Source organism: Carex rostrata, chromosome 1, assembly GCF_964058835.1.
Source record: "Carex rostrata chromosome 1, lpCarRost1.2, whole genome shotgun sequence".
Lineage (NCBI taxonomy): Eukaryota > Viridiplantae > Streptophyta > Magnoliopsida > Poales > Cyperaceae > Carex > Carex rostrata.
This window is the reverse complement of record NC_135918.1, coordinates 12,500,168-12,526,276: the sequence shown is the minus strand read 5'-3', so window position 1 is coordinate 12,526,276 and position 26,109 is coordinate 12,500,168. Positions and strand designations below refer to the sequence as shown.

The window sequence follows — 26,109 nt, the reverse complement described above, 5'->3', positions numbered from 1 at the left end:
AAAACGTGTAAAAGATGAATGAGTGATGTGTCGAGTTTTTATATTTGCACTTGCACGACGAAAATGAATATTTTCTCGATAAAAATGAATACTTATGCAACGGACAACTCGAAAGTATGTTATTATGGATCTCATTTGAAAGGTAAAATTATGTATAAAACATTCGTGGTTTTAGATTTGCAAAATTTCTCACCGATCGTCAGAAATATTGATTAGATTAAACGGACAAAAAAAAACCCACCTCTAAAAATGTGTCTATTTTTTTTTAAATACTTGATATATTAGTGATGAATACATGATGTGTTATAGATCGATGAATACTTGCACGTGCCAGTTGTAAAATCTTTTCAATATTAGATAGTCCTCAAATAGTAAGTGGTCTCTTTAGGTAGTTAGTAGTTATAAAAGTAGTTAATGATCGGGAGATAAATGGGGGATTGTTAGGAGGATAGCTAGGTGCTCCCTTATTTTTATTTGTTTGTTATGCTATTAATAAAAATTTCAATTTCGGCTAAAAAAAGCACAAAGATAATATCCATATAATCAAAATGTATTAAGACAATTAATGTTCCCTTCAATGGAAATTGCCCGAGTCAATTTGCAGTTAATTGTGCACCAATCTGCGGCGGCCAACGCAAAATCAAACTCTAAATCCTCATGTAAATAAATGTATGCATTTTCTTCAAACGAATAAACTAAACAATATATCTTTTCCACCAACTGTTTGTAGCAGCACAATAAGAGGTTCAAACGGTTTTACACCAACAATAAGAGCTCGGCATTCGGCAAAGGATTCTACTATTGTAATAAAATACTCCATTTATTTGGACTGGTCAAGCAATTCAACAACCTTAATCGTTTAGAGGATCTCTCCATATCTAAAATTACAAAAGATGACTTTTATTGCTACATCAGATTTTTTAGAAATTATCTCAAACAGTTACATGTTATTGAGATTCTTGCAATTGATTTTAATTTAATTATTTTAGTAATATTGCACTTCCACAATTATCAAATAGAAATCATGAATTGACACTTTTAGAACACAATCTTGCTAATTAACTTGACAGTTACTTCATATACCTATAATTAAAATTATAAATGTCACCTGATTATTTAGATTTTGTTCTTCACTTGGATAAATATGGTCTTATCCTCTTCCACACAGGATACACATCCATAAAATAAAGTGATCTAATAATGTGCTAGTCAGATATAAACAAAAATAGAACTAAAAACTAATAATCGGGATGGCATATAATTCAGGTTCAGGTGGTGCTTAGCGGATATAAAGAGAGAAAATTAAATTTAAATAAAACGCAAATGCATATTTTAATTACCATTCATCATACAAGTACATAACATAAAATTTGCACAATTCTATGATTAACAACCTTCGATATATTATTAAATTATATTTAAGGGCCACAATATTTCATAGTTAAGCGATATAATTATCTAACCAACAACAGATCTGCACATTTATGTTTCATAATTTCAACTTTTTTTAACCTTGATTTAAAAATAGTCGAACAAAATTTCTCAAAAAATCACAAACAGCCAATAGCCCAACATATACTTGGTACAAGTTTTGTTAGACAAACGTTACTCTTTGGCACTGTTATAATGCCACACTTTGTTCAGGCATTCCGTCAAACACTTGACACTGTCATAATATAATGCACTTTAATAACAATCTACTGCGTAATTATTAAAATTTCATTGAAACCATCATTAAACATCAGATGTGAACAAAGTAACAAGGTTAACTAAACCGTTCCAGATGTTGCTCAATTGAAATTAATTAATGACTCCAAAACATTCCAGGTAGCACACGGTCTTAAAGCATAAACACCAACATTCAAAAAGTAACATAAATTTTCTAACTCTTTACACCTTTCAGATGAGCACAAATAAAAAGCTCATCAATCACCAACATACTAGAGAAAGCATAAATTCTGATTACACAGCACCAAAACAATTCAACAACTCAAAAAACTGTTCTACTGCACTATTTCTTAACAATACTTAGCTGCACTTAGTAACCTAATTAAGGAGTGGATTTTTTTTACCTGAAAAGAATATTCAAATAGTGTCATTTCCTGATGGCTATACAAAGTTCGGCTGAAACCACATAGCTCGTAGGGACAACCAATTCAGCATCTCCTCGCAAAGGCGAAGCACTACCGGCTTAGGTTCGCCATCATCAAGCTTAGCACAATATATGCTATATGATCCACCATCATCAATACCAGCAGATGGCTGACGCACGTACGCCATGTACATGCAATCCCCATCAAGCGAGTCCCAGTCAGTGGTACGGACAGCCAGGTATTGATATTTATACCCGTGGAAAATGGTTATGTCGCTTGTGTCAGCAATCTGCTTGATTTCCATCTGTTGCTGTTCTTGGATCTCGTAGAGCTCAATTTTTTGCCTAAGAGCCCCTTCAAATCTTCCAGTGAAATAATTCGCAACAATGTAAAGCCCAGATTTCCCCTTCAAAAAGAATTTGGTAACAAGTTGTAACTCAGGCTTGAAAATGTATGTACCCTGCACCCTTTGTTGGTATAGGTCATAAACGAACATTGCTTGGTCATAGAGCAAATAGAAACTTCCTTTGTTGTACGTTGCATCTTTCAACCGTAACTGCTGCACCGAAAGTGGGACAGCCTCTCTCCGAACCTGATGTGGGACAGCATCTGTCCAAAAAAGGTCCCCGGCCTTGCAGAAGTAGATCCCATTATAATAAGGAAGGAACAGCATTATGAAGCAATTCGGATCGGTCAGATCCGCAGAGAAAGTCATTTTGGTGCTCCTAGAGAAATCCATCCAATTCCTAAACTTAGGGAGCTTGACACGAGTCCGGGTTAATGGGTTCAGTAAGAAAAGCTCCCTACAATCACTGGCCACAATCAGCAGCCAGCCACGGTAGGTGGCCCAGCACAACTTGCCGATGGTCTCCGGGAGGTGAATCTTGCGCATCTTAGATTCCCAGAGGTCGTAGAATAACCGGATTCCGTCATCATCTGTACGTCTTATTCCGTATGGAATCATCAGCCATGGAAGTTGGTGAGGGAGGTGGCGTGGCTTTGGAGCTGATGCAGAACGCCATGGAGAGCAAACGGCACGAAATCGAATATAGTCAGCGATGTATTTGACCTTTTCTGAAATCAAATACACCACTTCTGGCAGTAGATGGGCCCAATCGGGGAATTCAGATGCCGAATCTCCCATATTGAGTGCTTTGTACTAATTTTCTTAATAAAAATAGACAGTCAGGGAAGGACTGAATGAGGTAGCAGGCGTAGCCAGCTTTTCAACTAGGGTTAGCAAAATAAAATTAGGATTACGGCCTCCGTCTAAGTGCGCCTCGCACCTGAGCTTATTAAATAAAAGTATTTTAGATAAGACTGCTGTGGTAAGAAAAAAAATATATATATATGCTCTTACTTGAAGTTTGTATTATGGTAAACGTATGGAAAGAGCTGGAGAACATTTCATAAATTGTGAGTGCTATTGTAACTTTAGATGGACTAACTGAAGTATTGCATCTATATGCTTCCATCAAAATTGAAAAATAAGCAATACGAAAATGAAGCTTAAGATGAAACGGAAAATCACAAACGTCCAACAAATAAAATTTGCTAAATGTAAAGATGTGTCTTATTTCCAAACGCTTATTATGGTATTTACCCTCTAGATAGAAACTTTAATTTTGCCCAAAAATAATAACAAAAAAATATGTACAATTTAGAAGGATAAATGTGTAGTTACCCCAGATGTCCCACGCCTTTGCTCCCGTGCTTGGAATACTCATCATACTTTCAGAAATAAACTAATCAAGACTGAGACCAAAAATGTTTACCTTGGACAGTGAGGAAAGCGACGGAGAATTGGGGAGGCGGGAGGCAGACTCAGACAGCGAAGAAAAGTATTCGTTGGTTGATTGATTGATTACCACGGAGCTTTGTACACCACCTCTGAATGGGGAAAAGGATCTTAGAGATAGCTAGCCATCAACTGAATGGGAGGAGCGAGCCCAGCGTGCTGGGGGAACGGGGCGGAAGAGTAGCGTTTTGTTTTAGCGATTTCGGAGTTGGGAATGGGAGGCGACCAGGCGCAGAGATTTGGGTCTCAGTGATTTTACGAATCGGAAGACCCGTTTTTTTTTTTTTTCCTACCACCCTTAAAAATCAGAATTAAATGAATACCATCCGAAAAATCGGAATTCAGATTCCGCCACGTTCGCACCGTAGATCTGCGAACGGGTTGACCCATCCGCAGATCCACAGTGCGAACGGATCGGTGCGCAGATCCACAGTGCAAACGAGTTACTCAAGCAGGTCATGACGCGAGCGGGTCAAAGCAAGCATGTCAGTGCACAGATCCACGGGTCGGTGCGCAGATCCACAGTGCGAACGGGTCACGCGAGCGGGTCAGTCCGCAGATCCATTTCGCGAACGGGTTGGTGATCCGTCCGCAGATCCACAGTGCGAACGTGGCGGAATCTGAAATCTGATTATTCGGATGGTATTTATTTAATTCTGATTTTTAAGAGTGGTAGGAAAAAAAAAACGGTCGGAAGACTGTAGATCAACTACAACCAACCGTCCGATTTTAAACTTACAAAAAAAAAACTTTATATAGTGCGTAATTTTTTACACTATACTAACCCTACCACTTTTAAAAACGAAGTCCACTTAGTTGATTTCGCATCCTATGGTATATCTCAAATTTTGAGCTCATCTGTGTAAAATTCTTTATGCGCGGATCACAGAGCACAGTAATTTCGGCCTCTGCTTTCTAAATAGAATTTTTTTTATAAACCATAATTAATAAATCGAAATTTACAGAACTAATATAATTTTTTTTTTTAAATATAAGGACCGAATGGCCCATTCGGTCTCAGAATTGCCTTTTTCTCAGACCGAATGGCTCATTCGATCTCACCAATTTTTTTTAGTTTTTCACACCTTCTCGTGTGGCCGTTTGTGTAAAGGAAACTTTTTTCAGTTTTTTTTTCAATGCAAATACTCTATGAAGACCGAATGCTCCATTCAATCTAGATAAAAAATATTTCTGAATGTGGACGAATTGCACATTCATGTGTTGGATTAATTTTTTTACTCAACAAAAAAAATTTGGAAGGTTATTGGTCAGTGACGTTTCAAGCCACTTGAAACAAAAAAAAAAAAAAAATAGTTGTCTGGGTCCTCGGATAGAGAAACAAAGATATGAAAAAAAAAGTGACATTTTAGAGAGGTGCGGTGCGAAGAAAAAAAGGAAGCTTAACGTGGGGTGAGAGAGAGGGGAATCCGTACCTTACTGAGTATAATTAGGTCTCAGGCAATCACAGCCGAGCGATTGAAATTCGGTGCTTATTTAGATATAGAAGTCATTTTAAAATTCGTGCCAAGTTAAAACTGACGGCTCGGATCTAACTTTCTTCAGTCAGGTATTGCACAGTTGCACTGGATGTGGACGAATGCTCCATTCGGTCTGAAATATCCATTTTCGTCAGTCAGTCAGGTATTGCAATAACTTTATATTAAATAAATATGGAGACCGAATGCTTCATTCGGTCTGGGTAAAAAGTATTTCTGGAGACTGGAGTAGGGGTGCAAACGGATCGGATAGTGGTAAAATTATATCCGTATCTGTTTTTATTTTTCGGATACGGATACAGATCGGATATTAGACGAATATGAATTGGATATTAGACGGATACGGATACGGATATCCGTTTTTTATAATAGTGAATAACATAATTTTTTTTATAATTCATATTAAATTATATAATATTATATCTACTATTCGGATACGGATATTTAAAATTCAAAACCATATCCGTATTCGTATCCGCACGGATATTCAGATATCGGATATCCGTATTAAATTTTCGGATACGAAGTCGGATATGATCGGATAATATCCAACCCGTTTGCACCTCTAGAATGGAGCATTCAGTCTGAGGTAAAAAGAGGGTAAAAATACAGAGAAGGGATCTTCTGTGGCCGCAGCTAGGAAAACTGAAAAAAATGATGAGACTGAATGGCTCATTCGGTCTGAAGAAAATACAATTTTGGAGATCGAATGAGTTATTCGATCCTTATGGTTTTTCAAAAAAAAAAAAAATCACATTGGTTCCTTAAATTTCTATTTATTAATTATAGTTTATAAAAAAAATTCTTCTAAATAGGCACGGAAAAAAGTTTGACCCGATTTAGATAAAGTTAAAATTTGGGATATCTCAGATGATACCGATTCCACTTAATTGGGTCTACAGTAGGATTTGCCAACTTCTGTTATCTAGCTTCAGCACAAATGAAATCTCAGATTTGTTATCTAGTCCTCTTATCAATGGTTAGATATTCATTTTTTAGAATTATCATCTTGTTGTGATTTTAATTTAATTAATCATTATTTTTATACTAAAACAATTTGTGTGTCTATAGTTAACCTTAAATTGGATTAACATCATTTTTTGCAGAAATAGTTCCCATTGTACATGTTATGAGTAAAATCAAAAGGCGGTCAGGATTTGATAAACAATGGTATTAAATTGTAATTTGTTATTGAAAACAAAAATTGGCATTACTTATTTGTCATTTCTAGTCATGTCTTGTCTATGCTAATTAATATCTTCGCTTAATAGTGAAATGCGTTAAATGGTAGCAGATACAGACTCTTTGATTGATTTATGAAATTTACTTCAGTACATTCGTAGGTACATATATGTTCCCTACATACTTCAGTATACATTCGTATAGTATGATTATGGCACATACCAATTAAACGGATTAAACTGTGGATTTAACGGAAAACAACCAATTAATACGACAAAATGGGTCATTAATCGGTTTCATCTGCAAACATGCCTTCGTTCAATCTATTCGTGACGGTTTGGCCACCACCACCAATTAAATGGACGATTAATCGATATTGGCTTACACGGCTGTTACAACATTGGTTTAACCACAAAGTGTTTGTATTAAATATTTAACAATGCACTAAGTATATGGTTATCATTCTTTATTATAAAACAGAGAAAATCGATATTGGCTTACACGGCTGTTACAACATTGGTTCCACAAAGTGTTTGTATTAAAATATTTAACAATGCACTAAGGTCTAAGTATATGGTTATCATTCTTTATTACAAAACAGAGAATAATGAATTTTGGGTTAATTGATGTTTCTTCACATGTTTCCTGGTTGAAAAATTATGAGAGAGATACATATCTCAAATCCTTTTCTATTCTGAATTTGAATTTCTGATCAAAGAATATTATAACCTTATAAAAATAGTTTCCTACTCAGGTGGCATCCTAACTTCCTTTTAAAAATCCATAATAGTTTATAATATAGTAAGCAAGAAATAATTAAGGAGTAAAAATTTGAGACATTAGGTGCAATGGTTATTTATATAATTTATATATTATATATGAGGAGGGATCGGATTACACCCTTTTTTGGTGACATCGGATGACACCGTGCATTTTTAAAGTCCAAACAGTCGATCCAAACCGTTCAACTTGATGGATATGTTAAAATGTGCTTGCAGATCAAATTTTATATTTTTCTGAATTTTTTTACTATTTATTAAGATAGGTACAAAAATTCAACGGTATGAATATAGCAATTTTGTTAAATACTTAATAAATAGTAAAAAAATTCCAAAAAATATAAAATTTAATCTGCAAGCACATTTTAACTTATCCATTATGTTGAACGGTTTGGATCAACTGTTTGGACTTTGAAAACTTTGAAAATGCACAATGTTATCCGATGTCACCAAAAAAGGGTGTCATCCGATCCCTCCTCATTATATATATATAGCATTAATTTGAAGAAAGTGACTAGACAAACATAAAAGTTGATTGACTTGATTCGTTATAATTAGATAAATTAAAGTTTAACAACAAAAAACGAATTCTATATAAAATTTAGAATAATCATTTATGTACCCGCGCTACAGTACCCGCGCTGCAGTAACTACATTTTAGAAGAATAATGTATTATGGTCCCCACTAATTATATTGTGTTCACTAATTATTATTCTAAAAAGATATTATATAGTCTCAACTAATTATTATTCTAAAATCCCAGCAGCACCCTTTCAAAGCCTCGGCACTAATTCCGCGCCAACATTTCTCTAACAAAAATAGTTGTCATCATAAAAATAAATACCTCAGTGCATAGATATAAATACTTTCAGTACTTAGATATTAATACTTTCATTGTCATATGTAAAAAGATGAGGGATCCAATTACAACATTATGGCAGTTTAGGTCCCCACAAGCAGTTATGTAAAAATTACAACATTGTTTACTATATAGATATAAATACTTGTGTTCTTTGAACTATATACTTCAAGATTTGACTATTAATATTAAAAAAAAAGTTATAGATCTGGAACGGTTGCGGTCCCCACAAGCAATTATGGCAGTTTAGGTGCGGGTACGACATCAGAAATTTCAAAAAAAATGTGCGGGTACGATTATTTAAAAATAATTAATTTATTATTTACATTGTTTACTGTATATATATAAATACTTGTGTTCTTTGAACTATATACTTCAAGATTTTACTATTAATATTTTAAAAATAAAGTTACAGATCTGGAATAATTGCGGTCCCCACAAGCAATTATGGCAGTTTAGGTGCGGGTATGACATCAGAAATTTCAAAAAAAAGTGCGAGTACGATTATTTAAAAATAATTAATTTATCATTTACATTGTTTACTATATAGATATAAATACTTGTATTCTTTGGACTACATACTTCAAGATTTGACTATTAATATTAAAAAAAAAGTTACAGATCTGAATTGCAGTTATGGCAGTTTGGTCCCCACAAACAGTTATGGCAGTTTAGGTGCGGGTACTGTGGCGCGGGTACTCATATCAGCTTCCTAAAATTTAATGATCTCAAAAAATTGTACTCTAATTTATATTAGAACCACAAATATTCTAACTCCATGACATTTTATGAATTCATTTTAGATTAAAGCGTCATAAATTTATCATACATTAGTGCTATCTAGGGCTGTAAATGAGCCGAGTTTGAGCGAGTTACTCCCAACTCGAACTCGACTCGTTTAATAAACGAGCGAGCCAACTCAAGTTGAGATGATAATAACGAGTTGTAGAGCCAACTCGAACTTAGCTCGTTATCAACTCAAGTTGGCCCACAACTTGTTTATAACTTGTTTAACCAGTGATAGTATTACAACACAAGTCCAAATTCAACTCGTTATCAACTCGAGTTGGCTCACAACTCGTTTAACCAGTGATAGTAATACAACACAAGTTCAAACATATTTTACACAAATCTCAAAGCACAAATAACAGTCTAGAGATTTAGGTTTGATTATTTTGAGATTTATTGTGACCAATACTATGTAACTTTATATAACTCGAGTTCTAAATGAGCGAGTTGGGGCCAACTCGAACTTAGCTCATTTATTAAACGAGTTGGCCAACTCGAGTTGCAAATGAGCTGAGTTGTAAATGAGCCGAGTTAAACGAGCAGTAAACGAGCGAGTTACGAGTTCGAGTTTTTTTGCTCAGCTCTAGTGCTATCTCATTTATTCCTATTTTTTTTTTTTTCGAAATGACCATTCATATACATTATTATGACATTTATTCCCAAACCGGACGGGACTGATGGATGTGTCTATGTATCAGCGTATCAACTCCGACTAGTTACTGATGGATGGGTCCTACATAAAGACATCAAAAGAGTTGCTGAACCCACCAATACCATATAATATTGTAATAACTCGCTACAGGAATGATTATAAGAAGAAAACCAGAAGCAAACATAACGTAAACAGGGGGTATTCCAGGCGGCCTGTCAACTCTTGACTGGACCGGAGAGAAGTCGAAACGATTGGGAAAATTGAAAAGAATAATTAATAAAACTTTATTGTGTTTCCCTGTATGGTATTGGTACCTGAAGAGAGCCATCAGCATTAAACAGGGGAAGAACAAGAGAAAGAGAGAGAGAGAGATCATGAAAGGAAGTGGCGAATTGGGACCAAGGATGAATAAATTTTATGTCCAGATGGATTCTTCCTTGATACACACAATGGTAAGTATACATATTCTTAAGAATTCATTCTACTGTCTCGGTGGTATTTTGTACTTCAGTCCCTCAAAGTTTTACTTCTTTCTTCGCTGCAACTGACAGATACTGTCTTTATCTCCTTGCTTATAATGTTGCAGATTTTTCCAAAAAAGTTTGCAAAAATGTTCAAAGGATCCAAGAGCAAAAACATTGAACTTAAAGGTCCTAGCGGAATTGCTTGGCACGTGAAAATGATTAGGTTTAACGACACATTTGCTCTGCGATCTGGATGGAAAGAATTCGTAAGGGCCAATAAAATATATGATAATGATATGTTAGTATTTACATACAAAAGTAACTTTTCTTTTAAAGTGATTATCTTTGATCGGAGTGGATGCCAAAAGGCCGCTCCTTTCTTTGCTAAAAAGACGGAATCAGAGGAGTCAAACGATAGCTTGATACGGGAGGTTAAGAAAGAGATCATTTCTCTATCCTCCAGTACTAGTAACACCGATGAATCTTCTACCGAGATTTCAACTCGTGCCACTCGAGCGCACACAGCTGGAAAAAGGATTTGTGGTAAGAGGAAACAAAGAGTTAGGTATATCTTGTTCATATTTATTTGATTTTTGCATCAAGGAATTTATTTCATCAAATAATGTTTTTGATTCTCTTCAAAAGGAAGTTTGTAATATAATTGTACGATAAACTTCTATATAACTACAATTAACCTGTTAGGCCAATTATATATACCAAGCCGCACGAGAGAAAATAATGTAGTTTTGTACAAACCTTTCTTTAAATATGGTCAAACCTTTTAGGCCAACTTATTTAATTTAATTGTTACTTTTTCCTTACTATGAAAGAGAAAAAAAGAATGAACTTTTATGCCTTCCAATTTCTTGTTGTAGTTTTTGCTCAAGAATCAAGCGGGAGCGAGAGTGAGAGTGACAAAGGAGAGCACAAAACTCTCAAAAAAAGAAAAACAAGGGAGAATAATAGAGCTAAGAAAGATTCTTGTTTATATGTCGTATCCCGGAGGACCTATATGACAAAAGCTCAAGAGCAGATTGCTAACAGGATGGCCCGAAAAACTCAAAAGGGTAGTTACTTGTTTGTCAAAATCTTGGCTCACACTGAGACTTATATACATAATTATTGTCGACTGGTACGTAAGCATTTTTCATTTGTTACTGTTACTAAAAATTGAAATACTGGAAACAAGTGTACACAAAATAATTCTTACTATCTTCTTGTCCCATGTTACTATATATGTACCAGAATTTACCAAGCGGCTTTGCCTGCAACGTTCTTCAAAGCGGGAAGAAGAAGATTACTTTGTTATTTGCCGATTTAGATAAGAGAAGTGATATATGTACTGCAAGCTACTCAAAGACTAAAACTACAAGGTTCATAAGTGGAGGTTGGCGTGAATTTGTATCTAAAAATAGACTGAAACAAGGGAATCTTTGCCTTTTTGAACTAAGGAAAAAAGACAAACAAGGAAGTCTGACAATGGTAGTTCATTTGATCGGGTGAGTAGCTAATATATATAGAGAGAGAGAGGTTAGAGATTGTTTGCGAAGTATTCCTCCTGTTAGATAGCAATTAAATCAATGCTTGTTATTTAAATCGGGTGTAATTTGTAAAGGCCCCAACGCTAAAGATATGCATCTCCAATGCTTTTTGTATTAGGTGTGAAAAATTGTTTTGTTGTAATTGTCAGACAACTAGATATTGTGATGAACGATTCATTATTGTGTAATGGCATGCCTTAATTTTGATGTATAGATAGTAAATTACTGAAATGCTACTAAAGGCTACAATAGTTATAAGATTTATTAATATGATTTCTGTTAAAATAAAAGGTCCATGAATTTCATTAGGCGTGTGTGTGAAAACTCACTAAAATGTCAATGTTAAATTGCTGCATTACAGATATTATTAATCTTAGGTCAGTTTAAAAATAAAACTAGCAATAAGACATTATCAAATTAAGGCTACCATATATTACATACCAGAAAAATAGCTGGTGCTGAAGAGCATAATTGGGATATTTCTTAAATAGATGATCTAGAAGGATGCTGACAAAACATGAGACTGGTACAATACCAAATTAAGGAATCATATTGTTAAGGATAGTCTATCTCTTAAAATGCCAATATCACATGCCACTGTTATAATGCCACACTTTTTACAGGCATTCTGTAAAACACTGGCTACTATCATAATGCCGCTTTAATTATAAAAAAATCTACTGCAGATCATAATTGTTTAAGTTACAAAATAATCACCATTAAACATCAGATGTGAAAAAATTAACAAGATTAACTTGGGCATTCCAAATAGCACAACATCCAAGTTAACAAAACAAACTATTAACAGCAATATCCAGAAAGGCTGTTAAAAACTGAGCATTTTCATTTAGGCAAATCGGAATTGCTGCAAAGTTGTATTTATCAAGCGGCCCAAATTGTTATGTAACAAATTACCAGCATATGCAGTTTCGGTGAAATTTTATTGCAGAATTATGTGATATGAACCAGAGTAGGTCTCATTTGCTTTGATTTATAATCATACCTCATTTTGCTTTGATTTTGTTTTATAATCATATTGAGCCCTCCCTAATAGCTGGACACTAGAGTCAGATAAGAGGGAATACGTTCACTCAAAATTTGTAAAGATATCATACCTGAAAGGCTGATACCTCACTATAACATATCATTGATTAGTTTCTAGCTAAATTTTTGTTGCACTGTTAAGAGGGAATGAGTTCACTCAAAATTGGTATAGATAACTAAGCTATACATTCTAAATTATGGAGGTTGCTTGTTAACGTTATCAATCAACAAAATCCTAATTAATTATTGACTTGACAACCCCAGATGACACGGTACAAAAATAAAAAACATAAACGACAACAATCAAAAGTAAAACAAATTCTGATAAAACGTAGCAATATCCACTACTACAGAATAAGTGATTGTATACGGACATAAACAGAAGAGCTACACAGATTTTCTACCGTGTGAAATGCGAGAGTGTAGAAATCCCTAAATATTTATACACATATATTTACCCGTGTGCGATTATCGAGAGCTACACGGATTATTACATAAACAACCGTGTACAAACGCTTGTCAGCGTCGCTCTCCATAACCAAGCTACACGGATTATTACATAAACAGCCATGTACGATTACTCTTTCTACACAGATATTTAGCTAAATGTCCGTGTAGCTCTTTTTTTTTTAATGTTTAAATATCTTTCTACACAGACTTTAGTTAAATGTCCGTGTAGAATTGTCTTTTTTTTTCCCTTTTTTTTTTTGGTGGCTAGCCTCCAATTTTGCTAGCTATTTAAAATTAGAATTCCAAAACTATACAACAGTATAAATAATTTATGTACACTAAATTATACAAAAGTATACAAATCCATATTGAGCATTACAAAATTTTAATTGAAACCACCTTGCCCACATACACCTGACATCGTCGATCTGCTCCTTGGTGTAACACTTTTGCTTTGGTTCATACTACAATTATAATTTGGTATTAGTTAGTAACAAGAAAAGGTAGAAGATTACAATTCATGCAACATATATATATACAAAACCTTTTGTACATGCAATCTTATGTGATAAAACATAACATATACTCCTCGGGATCCAATACAATGTTTGTATAAAAGTTATATCCTTACCACTTAGTAACCACATGATCAAGTTTGGATCAAAATTTCATACAAACTAAGGCGTATTAGATCCAACATATCAAAAAAGAGTATGCATGTGATCTATGACATGATGTCTCTTGATTAAAGATCTTCAACATATTGCATCTCCAAATGACATTAATCAACATATATGTGCATACATAATAGAGAATACAAATTCTTAATTTTCGTTCAAAATTATAAGAAAATATTTATACAAAAAATTAATTGAATCTGTATAGCTTTTATACGAACCACTGAAAATTAATTTTGTAAAAAAAAAATATAGCATATTATATGAATTAATGATTGCTCTAATATCAAATGATAATCTTAATAATTCATGACGTGTTTTGCAATTAAAAAATACAAGCAATCCAGAATTCGTAAATCCAAAATAAAATAGAAAAGTAATTTAAATCTTACAGTTCTGAAGTGCAAACATCTTTAAGCAGCGTTAGTACTGATCTTCAACGGTTTTCCTCAGATCTGATGATGGAGACCTTAGGCGTTTTCTTTACTTCTCACTTTCAAAGATCTCAGATCCGGCCTCCTTATGCGCAGAAATCAGACCAACATTCAATATAGAGAGAGAGAGTATTAATTGATCAAAACGGTGCTGGAAAGAGAAGGCCTTTTATATAACAAAAACCCTAAAATAACATTTCTACACGGTTCTTTATTAAACGTCTGTGTAGCTCTCTCAAGGCTTTCTCCACTGTTATTTAAACATAAAACCGTGTACAATTTCTACATTTCTACACGGCTCTTTATATAAAGGTCCGTGTAGCTCTATCAAGCTTTCTACACCATATTTAAAAAAACATCCGTGTACAATTCCTACCTTTCTGCAGGTTCTTTAATAAATATCCGTGTAGCTCCCTCAAGGCTTTCTACACTGTTATTTAAACAATAATCCATGTGTAATTCCTAATAAACGTTCGTGTAGCTCTCTCAAGGTTTTCTACACTGATTATTTAATAAATATCTGTCTAGAGATCCCATAGATATTTCAGGCTTCCAAATAATTACAATTTCTACACGATTTTTATATAAAATTGCCAAATCCGTGTACAATGTGTACTGTAGAATGACTATTTTTGTAGTAGTGATCTATTAAACATCTCACATAACATATATAAAAGGATAAACACCAACATACTACACTATTTCCTAACAATAGTTATCTTCACTTAGGAACCAACTCCATGTTTGGTTGAGACCGGTCTAAATTAGACCAAGGAGGTCTAAATTGGTTATTCCAACTTAGACCGGTCTAAATTATTCATGTTTGGTTGAGACCTAAAGTTAAATCATAACTTAAACTATTCCTTGTTTGGTTAGAGTTAGTGGAGGACTAAAGTTTTGAAAGCCTAAATTGGTTAATTATTTATAATAAGATACTAATTATATAATATTAATATATTAATAATAACTGTAATATATTATATATTACTATAAAATTTATTTAATATATTAATAATATAAAATATTTATTATATATTAATAATAAAATACTAATTATATAATTATAAATTAATAATAATTATTAATAAAAAGATACTAATTATATAATATTAATATAATAATAACAACTATAATATATTGTAATATTATTATAATAATTATTTAATATATTAACAATATAACATATTAATTATATAATTACATATAAATAATAATTATGAATAAGAAATATTAATATATTATAATATTATTATAATAATTATTTAATATATTAACAATATAGGATATTAATTATATAATTATATATTAATAATAAGATACTAACTATACGATATTAATATATTAATAATAACTATAATATATTACAATATTATATAATAATATTTAATATATTAACAATATAACATAATAATTATATAATTATCTATTAATAATTAATTATTAATAAAAGGATATTAATTATATATTATTATATTAAGAATTATTTAATATATTAACAATATAAGATATTAATTATATAATTATATACTAATTATATACAAATAAAATATTATTATAATCATTTAAGTTAGGCCACGAGGTAGAATAAAAATTAAACCACCATGTAAGGTGGTTTAATTTAGGCCGGCCTAAAGATCGGCTTATGCCATCTTAGTCCGGCTTAATTAAGGCACATTTGGTGTTATAACGAGACCTAAACTTTTTATTTCACATTTTAGACCACAACCAAACATAATGCAAAAGAGGAATTTTTACCTAATTAAAAAATTAATACTGTGAAAGCAAGCTGTTCTCCTCAATGTATTTCATCAATTCTTACCTTCTCCCACACGAAGCCATTCCCTAGTTAAAGGCTTAAAGCTGATATTTATTAGATCCGCAATCGATGCCACATTAAAGACATGCTTTAAAACCCGGTCTAGAACTAAATATTCAAAACTACCCCCATTATTTTTCACTACGTTACCTTTCTCGCTCTGGTGCGATGTGTACATAGTTGTTTTGCAAATTCATAATTCCATATATATGGTATTTTGACAAAACTATATAATTTTTTTAGATTTTTTTAAAGAGTGAGTCTATGGTACTATGCATATTACGATTTGGCACAGTGCTACGGCTCTATATTTGAGTTTTCAAATCCTAACGGTCGATCCGAACCGTTCATCTTGTTCTCCATATTAATATGTGTTTTGAGACCAAATTTTACATTTTTTAAAAAAATTTTACTAGTTTTTTAGATATTTAGAAAATCACTTGATCTGAAAATTCTGGACCATTCAAAAACAGTGATTTTCAATAAATTTAAAAAAGTAGTAAAAAAATTTCAAAAAATATAAAATTTGGTCTCCAAACACATATTAATATGAATAACAAGATAAACAATTCGGATCGACCGTTAGGATTTGAAAACTCAAATATAAAACCGTAACACGGTGTCAAATCATAATATGCATAGTACCATAGACTCACTCTTTTTTTTAAATGCTATAAACAAATCGACATTTGCTTCCACTTCCATACGTTACTAACAACTTTTTTAAATGCGATGTATCCTTTCAAACTGTTACATCAATTTATAATGATGGAACATTACAAAACCAGTCTTGTACTGGTAAAAGAGCCTTCCCAATGCTGCTTTCCTATTATGTACGAGACCATACTTCATGTATGGTTGAAATTCTTTGAGAAGAAACATGAGAGCGCTGCAAGCAAACTAGCATGTTTAGTTTTTTATGTGCGAGACCACACTTTTTCCATTTATGTACGTACTTATTTAAATTGCATCCATCTTTAACAACATAAATTATACATAAGATATCTACAATCTTACTATATTTTATTTTCATAATTATTTAAATAGTTGACATGATTGTCAAAACAAAAGAAATTTTTGTCGATATAGTTTATCCCAAGCAAAAAATAAGATTCTTTGTTACAAATTGCTGAAACCTTTCTGTTAACATTATAATAAATAATGTTTAACAATAATCAAAACTTTGATAGATGATGCATTCATAAGGTTGTGTAACTTTTTTGAGTTTGGCTAGTATAACATCAGTGTCATTTTAGTCTATATAACACCAACTCTAAAATCTATTAAATCGACTTCGAACGACTAATCCAAACCGTTCAAACCAATTTACATTATGTGTGATGCATTTACATACAATTTTTTTTATATTTTCGAGTTATTTTAGTATCAAATCAAGTGGAAAGAATATTGAAAAATTAATGTATTAAAATGAACTTAAAAACTCACATATTTGACCGCTTAACTTAATACTAAATAAATTCGAAAAGTTATAAATTTTGTATTTAAACGCACAACTAATGAAGTAGATCGGTTTGAACGGTTTGAATTTACTGTTTGAAATCGATTTGATAGGTTTTAGAATTGGTGTTATATAGATTGAAATGAAACTGATGTTATACTAGCCAAACTCAACTTTTTTTAATTCATTTGCATAAAATCAGAAGTCTATAAAATGACTGACGTTTTATTTTGTGGTTGATTTGACATAATGTTGTAAAATATATAATCCATTCATTTTTTTTTAAATTGCATGTTAGTGATCTTATGCAAAAGAAATTGAAGTAGTTAATATCGATAATTTGAATTTTTGAATATCTGAATTTTAAACTTATAATTGTAAAATAAATTGTAACAATTTATAAATCGTCATCCTAAAACATCCGAGATAATATTGATAATCAATATTTCAAGATAAATGTTACCTACAATATATAATATATCAAAACCGACCAAGTTCGGTTTAACATAATTTCTTTAATAAATTAAGATATGTGGTTGTAATCAAAACTATTAATATATCATTGGTTGTCACTACCAATTTTTCAAAATATATATATAGCAATACAACAGCAACATTTCCAATTCAGTTGTTGAACAGAATATTGATCAATTTGACAATTTCAGCTTTCTGTAGTTTGTATATACCCTCCAAAATTCAGTCAAGCTCAATGAAACCTCTCACACAAAAAAAAAATAAATAAAAGACTCAGAAGTCGGAACATAAAACAATAAGATCTTAGTGACATAAAATAATGCACTCTATATATTGTACCTGTGTTTTCGAAAATAGGAAATTTGCTGGTAGCAAGGTAAAATGAGTTTAAAAAAAAATTAAAATCACAGTAAGTTATGGGAACAGGGTTGTTAACAAAACAAGAGATCAAACCTTAATTAATAAAAACTAGCTCCGTTAAAGGTGAGAATTAAAGGACATAGCAAACACCTAGGTCATATACAAATATCTCGGTGGATAGTTCCTTAACATCAACAATCTATGAACAGCAATAACCAGAAAATGCTACCTGTTAGAAACTAAGCATTTTCATTGAGGCAAATCTGAATTGATAAAAAAATTATATTCAGCAAGCTGCCCAAACTGTTATTGTTCCAAACTACCAGCATATGCAGTTTCGGTGAAATTTAATTGCAGAATTACGTGATATGAACCAGAGGGAATGTGTTCACTGTTCACTCAAAATTTGGGTTCTTCTTAAAAAGCTAGGCATTCATTTCTCAATATAACAGAAGAGGGAATGTGTTCACTGTTCACTCAAAATTTGTAAAGATATTATACATTCATATCTCATTATAACAAATAATGATTGTTACTGCATGAAAATACTCAACTTCTGTAAATTGAGGTGCTAATGTAAATTAGATAGATATTTTACTTTCAGTGTTTTTTTTCCTGGTACACCGATGTAAATTGAGATATTGTACATAATTGTTTTCGATTTAATGTGTTAAGAGGGAATGAGTTCAGTCAAAACTGGTAGAGATATATCTTAACTATACATTCTAAATTATGCATGTTGCTTTTGATGAAACAATACATCACAATCCTAATTAATTAATTATTGACTTTGAAAATCCCAGATAGCATGGCACAAAAGCATTAAACACCAACAATCAAAAGTAACACAAATTCTGACATAACGGAGCAGTATCCATTAAACATCTAAGATAACAAATATAAAAGGATAAACACCAACATACTACAAACAACCTATATTATGGTAAAACATCACCAAAGCAGCACAAGGGACTCAAAAAACTGATCTGCTAGCTGCACTATTTCCTAACAATACTTAGCTTCACTTGAGAACCAAAAGAGACTAGAGTTTTTACCTAATTAAAAAGCTAGCTTGATTAGTATCATTTTCTGATGGCTAAACAAAGTTTGGCTGAAACCACATTGATGGTGGGGGCGGCCAAACTTGCGGCATCTTGCTAACACCCACAACCACCGGGTCAGACCGGCCTTCATCTAGCTTGGCAAAAAATATGCCATAACATGGTTCATGTACATTCCAATATTTGAAAACTAAATAATTCAGCATAATTTCATTATCAACGGATGACGAACACACATACTCCTTGTATATACCACCACCATCAAGTGAGCCCCAATCATCAGTACCAACAGCCAGGTAGTGGTAGTTATCTCCGTAGAAAATAGCAATGTCGCTTGTGTCATTAATCAGTTTGAACTCCATCCGCGACTCTATGACCTGATACAGCTCAATTTTTTGCACAGGAGGCTTCCCAGTGGCCCCCTCTGCTCCCACACATCCTCCATCTTCAGTATTATGAACAGCAACCATATAAAGTCCGGATTTCCCAACCAAAAAAAACTTGGGCACAGCTTGTAACTCAGGCTCGAAAAAACACATTCCCAGATTCTTGTGTTTGTTTAGGTTATATATGTAAATTGCTCCATTATCGAGCAAATAGAAACTCCCATTGTTGTATGCCGCATCTGCCAGCTCTGCGGTCGGAGCCGGAGGCTGGGCAACCTGTGTCCAGCAACAATCTCCGACCTTACAGAAGAATATTCCCTTGAATCTCTGAAAGAACACCATTATGACACAGTTCGGATCGGTCAGATCCGTAGAGAAAGTTACCTTGGTGATCACTTTATCTCCCATCATGGACTTAAACAAATAGTCAACTTTGCGGGGTGGAGGGACTCCCCAGCGCCTAATATCTTCCTCATCACCATCCCAGATATGTTTGACAGGAATAGTAAACGGAGGGAGCTCGACACGAGCCCGAGTTAACGGGTTCAGCAAGAAAAGCTCCGAACCACCACGGGCCACAAGCAGGAGCCAGCCACGGTAAGAGGCGCAGCACACCTTGTCGATGGTCTCCGGGAGGTGAATCTTGCGCATCTTCGCTTCCCAGAGGTCATAGAACAGCCGTATCCCGTCATCCTCTTGGAAGAGTTTTGGGGACGGAACCATCAGCCAAGGGAGTTGGTGAGGGAGGTGGCACGGCTTTGGAAGTGAAGCAGCGCTCCATGGAGAGCAAACAGCGCGAAATTGAACATAGTCAGTGATGCATTTAATCTTTTGTGAAATCAAACGCACCGCTGCTAATGGTAGATGGGCCCAGTAGGGAGATGTTGAATCTTCCATTTTAGAGTGCTTTGTAAAAATAGAAGGGGAAGGAAGAATCCAGAGGACGGGGATGGAGATGGGCCGATGGAGTGAAGAAGTAGAAAAGGAATTTAATAGTAGAGATTCTTGGGAACAGGAGAAGCTTTAAATTAAATATAGGTTCAAATTCAGGCTTACAGCTAGTAAGTAGTTACAGGTATATTCAGACCTTTTCATTTTTCCGAGGACTCGTTATTTCCCGGTATCTGAGAGGATATACAGAGACAGGGGATCGAATCTCCTGCCTCCTGGGGCAGGAATTTTCTATCCTCAGAGTCATTGTTAGTGGGCTTCATCCACCCCAAACTCTAAACCCGGCCCCACCCATTCTAAATCCGACCCCACCCCACAGTGACTGAGGGGGCAGGAAAATCCTGCACCCCGGGGGGCAGGTGATCTGCTCCCCAAAGACAGGGCTTTTCTTTGTTTCAAAAGACCAAAACGCACGCCCTCTCTTGCAGATAGGGGTGCAAACTAGGGGTGGCAACGAGCTAGGCTAGACTCGTACTTGGCTTGTTAGTGTATTAAGCTGAGCGAGCGAGTTTAGATTTTAAGTTCCGAGCTAAAACTATTGCTCAAGACCGACTCGTGATTTGTCCGAGCGAATCGAGCTAGCTCGTTATTAGCTTGACAGATTTATAAATTTATATATTTTCTTTCCTACTATATCTTAAATTTTCATAACACATTTTATCAATTATGGTAAAAACAAAATAATATTTATATGACTAATTACTAATGAATGCTCTTAATTCAATTGTAATTAAGCAAATCAACTATAAATTAAGTTTACATCTAAATTCATACATACAAATATATCAAAATCCTAAATTCATACAAATATATTCACAGAATAAATTCATGCATACCAAATCAAACAAATTCATACAAATTAACTTAATTGCTTATAATTAATTCACACATATTCCATATAAAATTACCAATCAACTTAAACACAGTCCAAAGTGCAATTGCCATAACACTGGCTATAACATGCATAGAACATAATATCCCCAATCTGAAGTGAACAGATCCGATTAAACTATTAAACTATGTATATTAAATAGCTCGTTAACGACCGAGTTAGCTCGTGCCGAGCCAGGCCAAACTCAAACTCATTAATTATGGCTCGAGTATGTAGCGAGTGAGCTAATTTTAACTTGATCCACTAATGAATGAGTTGTTACCGATCAAGTCACGAGCGAATACCAAGCAGGCCACGAGCCACGAGCTTTTTTGCCAGTCCTAGTGCAAACGCATCGGATACGGATTGGTAAAATAATATCTGTATCCATTTTTATTTTTCGAATACGTATACGGATCAGATATTAGACGGATATGGATCAGATATTAATCAGATACGAATACAAATATTCTCATTTTATAATAGTAAATAACATTAATTTTTTCATAATATATATTAAACTATAAAGTATGGTTACTATAACACCAGTGTCATTTCAGTCTATATAACACCAATTCTAAAACCTATCGAATCGACTTCAAATGATGAATTCAAACCGTTCAAACCGATCTACTTCATTAGTTGTGCGTTTACATGTAAAATTTATAACATTTTGAATTTATTTGATATCAAGTCAAGCGGTCAAATGAGTGAATTTTTAAGTTAATTTTAATACATTTATTTTTCAATTTTAAAACCGCTTAATTTGATTCCATTACTTGATATTCAATTCAATTTTAGCGACATATTTTTATTGAGCTTCATTTAAAATTCCATTACTTGATATTCGATTGAATATATTGTAATTGATTTGCATTCCTATATATAATTTGATTGTTAATATCAAACTGCGAGGATTTAATTTTATATATTAATTGATTGTAAGTCTATTGTCCTGAATTGGAATTTCGCAATAGATGTATTATTATTATTTCTTACCAATCACCCTTTTTTTTAATTTATTATACGAATGCGGAGAGACACTTATGAATTGTTTGTTGTGCTACATCGGATAAATCTTGTAAACAATAATGTAATGTTTTATTTCTTTTATAGCTACTTTACATCTATTATGTTTTCATTCGTCCGATTAAAATTTTTATCTCATTTGAAAGAAATAATTTTTACATTTTTTTAATATCCTCATCATTTAAAAATTATAATATATTTGATATCTTTAATATAAATTTTGACACTTCATAAATAAATTGGTAATTCTATAGAATATCATAAAAAATAGTTTAAAGTAGTCCAAAACGATAAGCAATTTTTAGACTATTTTCTGACACTGTTGTCCAATACACTACCAACTTGCATGACTTCACATTATGTTTTTTCGCTTCATGTCATTTCAACCTATTACATCACCTAATAAATGATGCAACCATACAAAACTCAAAAAGAGGCTACTGAAGGAAGGAGATCACTTGCTTTCTCCGTCACTGCGGATCGGGTCAGTCACTGTTAATTTTTAAATTGAGAATCCACTAACAGTGACTCTGAAGGTAGGAAATTCGTGCCTCCAGAGAGACAGAGGATTCAGTCTCGCTACTGAAACTCTATTGTATTTTTCTTAAGCCTATTTGAACTTTAAACATCTCCCACTTTAACTTCTTTTATCGGAATTTTTAAGTTTAAGCTTCTCTTCTCAGGTCTAAATTATAAATTCTAAACTCAATTTTGTTTTAATTAAATCTCCTTAGTCTAGAAAAAACAATTGTTTTTTTAGAACTGACTCCTTAGTCTTACTTAAAATTTAATTATGTATAGGTTGGTGAACAACGACAGACGAATTGGCTCGGACTATAATCAAACGATCCCGATCAAAACTCAAAATTCAAGTTACTTTACCGGCAATCATCCGATTTAAATCAAATTTTGAGTTTATATCAGAATCGTCTGATAATAATTCGAATCAATCTGATCCGGAATAAAATGAACAGAGCTCTTTAATATACGTGCCAAACCAGATCGGACGGTCCGCATGTAAACTCAAAATTTTAGTTAATTAGGTGAAATGAATTCGACAGGTATAGCAACTTGATGAACAGCCCTTGTGGCCTTTATGACAAATGGCTGATTTGCCTTTGCAGATAAATTTTTGTCATCATTTATGACTTTCTTTAATTTGCTTTCAAGTTTTTGTAAGAGAGTAGACGTGCCTTAAAAATGATGCCACGTCATCATTTATGACTTTCTTTAATATGCTTTCGATTTTTTAAAAGAGAGTGGACATCATTTAAGATATGATTGACATTTAGTTTGAAATTTAAATTTAGATGAAACATGACTATGGTTTTATTTTCTTAACAATAAAGATAAATAAAAAGTGGGTACATTTGACCGCAGGAGAACGTCAAAATTTTTGGTCCTGTTCGTGCGTATTATTGTTCGCGTGAGAAGAAAAATAAAACTATATCACTAACCCGTTTCCAATCTCATGTGTATTTTTTTTTTCTCACGAGAACAATAACAGATAGTTCATTTTGATTCATATCTCAAATTCGTTCTCAATTTCATGTGTCCGCCGAACATAGGAGTATTTTTGTTTAGATTTCGACGGTATGATCAGAATTTGCACAAATATTAAAGATGCTCAGTGTATTTTATGTTAGATTGAATTAGTCTGGATTCTGATTAGACGGTTTGGATTTAAACAAAATTATTTTGGACGAGGGTTCAAATGACTTCATTTTTTGTGCCTCCACCATGCCTTCATTTTTTAAAACTTTAATAACTCAAAATTTAAAACATAAAAGTCAAAATAAAACCGTTAGATGTGATCTAAGTTATTTTTTCTATGTGTTTATAAAAAATTATCACATTTCAATTTTGTTTTTATGTGAATTAATAAGTTTAAAAATCAACGTCTAGAAATCATTCACATTAGTGCGTTTTTTACAAGCTCTTGATGACAATCAAAATAAAATTGAAATGCCATAATTTTTTACACGTGCATAAATAAAATGATGTAGACCATATCCAATGGTTTTATTTTGAATTTTAAGTTTTAAATTTTGAATTATTAAAGTTATTAAAAACGAAGACATGAGGGAGGCACAAAAAAATGGAGGCATTTGAACCCTCCTCGTTATTTTGTTACCTAAGAAGATATGGATTCACGGTGTTATTGCTGGTTTTTTTGTTTCTTTGTTATTGTTTTGCATGTAGTTCTAATAATAGATACTTATTAAGGTATTATACTGTTTTGATGATAATAAATATTATTTATAATTTTTAGATTTGAATTTGCAAAATATAATATATGCTTTATTTAACTCTTACATGTAGCAGTAAAGTTTGTTTCAAAATTAAAATACAGATAAGTTATATATATCTCAATCACATCCTCACTAAGACATTTTTAGAATTGTATACACTAAAACGATTAGAAATTAACTTCCTGTTTTCACTTTATATTTCTGTATATAACTTTGAAAATTGTAAATTTCATATTCAGCATGCACATGAGTGATGAGTGATGAGTGGGGTGGATAAAGGAGTTCATATCTCCTCAGGTTACCGGATTGAGTACAATTGAATCGGATGGTCCAAAATTATTCTTTTAAATTTGACACAAATCTCAAAGCACAAATAATACTACCCTGCGCCATTTTGAACAAGTATCGGCTGAGAATAAATATGAGCCATCCGTTGCAATTGTGTTAAGTTAGGTACCTGGCAGGATACGGCTCCAGATAAAGGTACATGCTTAGTATAAGGAAAAAAATTTATCTATAGAAATTATTATATTAGAGTATTTCATTTCCAACAAATCTAGAAATATCTTGCTTAATGAGTCCAATCTAAATATATAGATTGGACTCAATAGTTCAGATCCATTGATATATTTTATTTAAAAAAAAGATGCTGATGGAAAAATCTAAAATATAGATGCCATAGAAAATTAGATTAGAAATGGATCGGTCTCAATAATAAAGATCTAATTCTAGATTGATTAACTGTAACAGCTACTATTTATCTTTTCTATCGAATTAAAATAAAATTATTTGAATCAAACTCATTGAATCAGATTCACTTAGGATTGATGAAATGTGACATACATTTTTTTTATTTTTACAGTTCAAAAATAAAAATATATATATTGATGAGGAGGGTTCAAATGCCTTCATTTTTTGTGCCTCCATCATGCCTCTATTTTTTAAAACTTTAATAACTCAAGATTTAAAACTTAAAAGTCAAAATAAAACCGTTAGATATGATCTATGTTATTTTCTCTATGTGCTCATAAAAAATTATCACATTTCAATTTTGTTTTTATGTGAATTAATAAGTTCAAAAATCAACGTATAGAAATCATCTAAATTAGTACATTTTTTACAAGCTCTTGATGACAATCAAAATAAAATTGAAATGTCATAATTTTTTTACATGTTTATAGGTAAAATGAT

The 26,109-nt window shown here is 32.7% G+C and overlaps 3 protein-coding genes across 4 annotated transcripts; 1 reads left to right on the top strand and 2 right to left on the bottom strand.

The window, feature by feature from the left end:
- Window positions 1–1,762: 1,762 nt before the first annotated feature.
- Window positions 1,763–4,129, bottom strand: LOC144566514 (F-box protein At2g05970-like). 2 transcript variants are annotated; one of them, XM_078316560.1, is made up of 2 exons: window positions 3,869–4,129; window positions 1,763–3,384 (listed from the first exon to the last, which is right to left on the bottom strand). In XM_078316560.1, the coding sequence occupies exon 2, from the start codon at window positions 3,235–3,237 to the stop codon at window positions 2,110–2,112; it is 1,128 nt and encodes a 375-aa protein (XP_078172686.1). In that variant the 5' UTR covers window positions 3,238–3,384; window positions 3,869–4,129; the 3' UTR covers window positions 1,763–2,109. The 2 variants fall into 2 exon arrangements, with proteins under 2 accessions (XP_078172686.1, XP_078172678.1); XM_078316552.1 differs by having other exon boundaries at window positions 1,763–3,379.
- Window positions 4,130–9,999: 5,870 nt separating this feature from the next.
- On the top strand, window positions 10,000–11,768 carry LOC144566505 (B3 domain-containing protein Os12g0592300-like). The gene is made up of 4 exons (XM_078316542.1): window positions 10,000–10,101; window positions 10,236–10,678; window positions 10,989–11,245; window positions 11,359–11,768. Exons 2-4 carry the CDS (start codon window positions 10,591–10,593, stop codon window positions 11,614–11,616), a joined length of 603 nt encoding a protein of 200 aa, XP_078172668.1. The 5' UTR covers window positions 10,000–10,101; window positions 10,236–10,590; the 3' UTR covers window positions 11,617–11,768.
- A 7,696-nt stretch (window positions 11,769–19,464) lies between these two features.
- Window positions 19,465–20,712, bottom strand: LOC144560142 (F-box protein SKIP23-like). The gene has a single exon (XM_078309348.1). The coding sequence runs from the start codon at window positions 20,710–20,712 to the stop codon at window positions 19,465–19,467; it is 1,248 nt and encodes a 415-aa protein (XP_078165474.1).
- Between the last annotated feature and the right edge of the window lie 5,397 nt (window positions 20,713–26,109).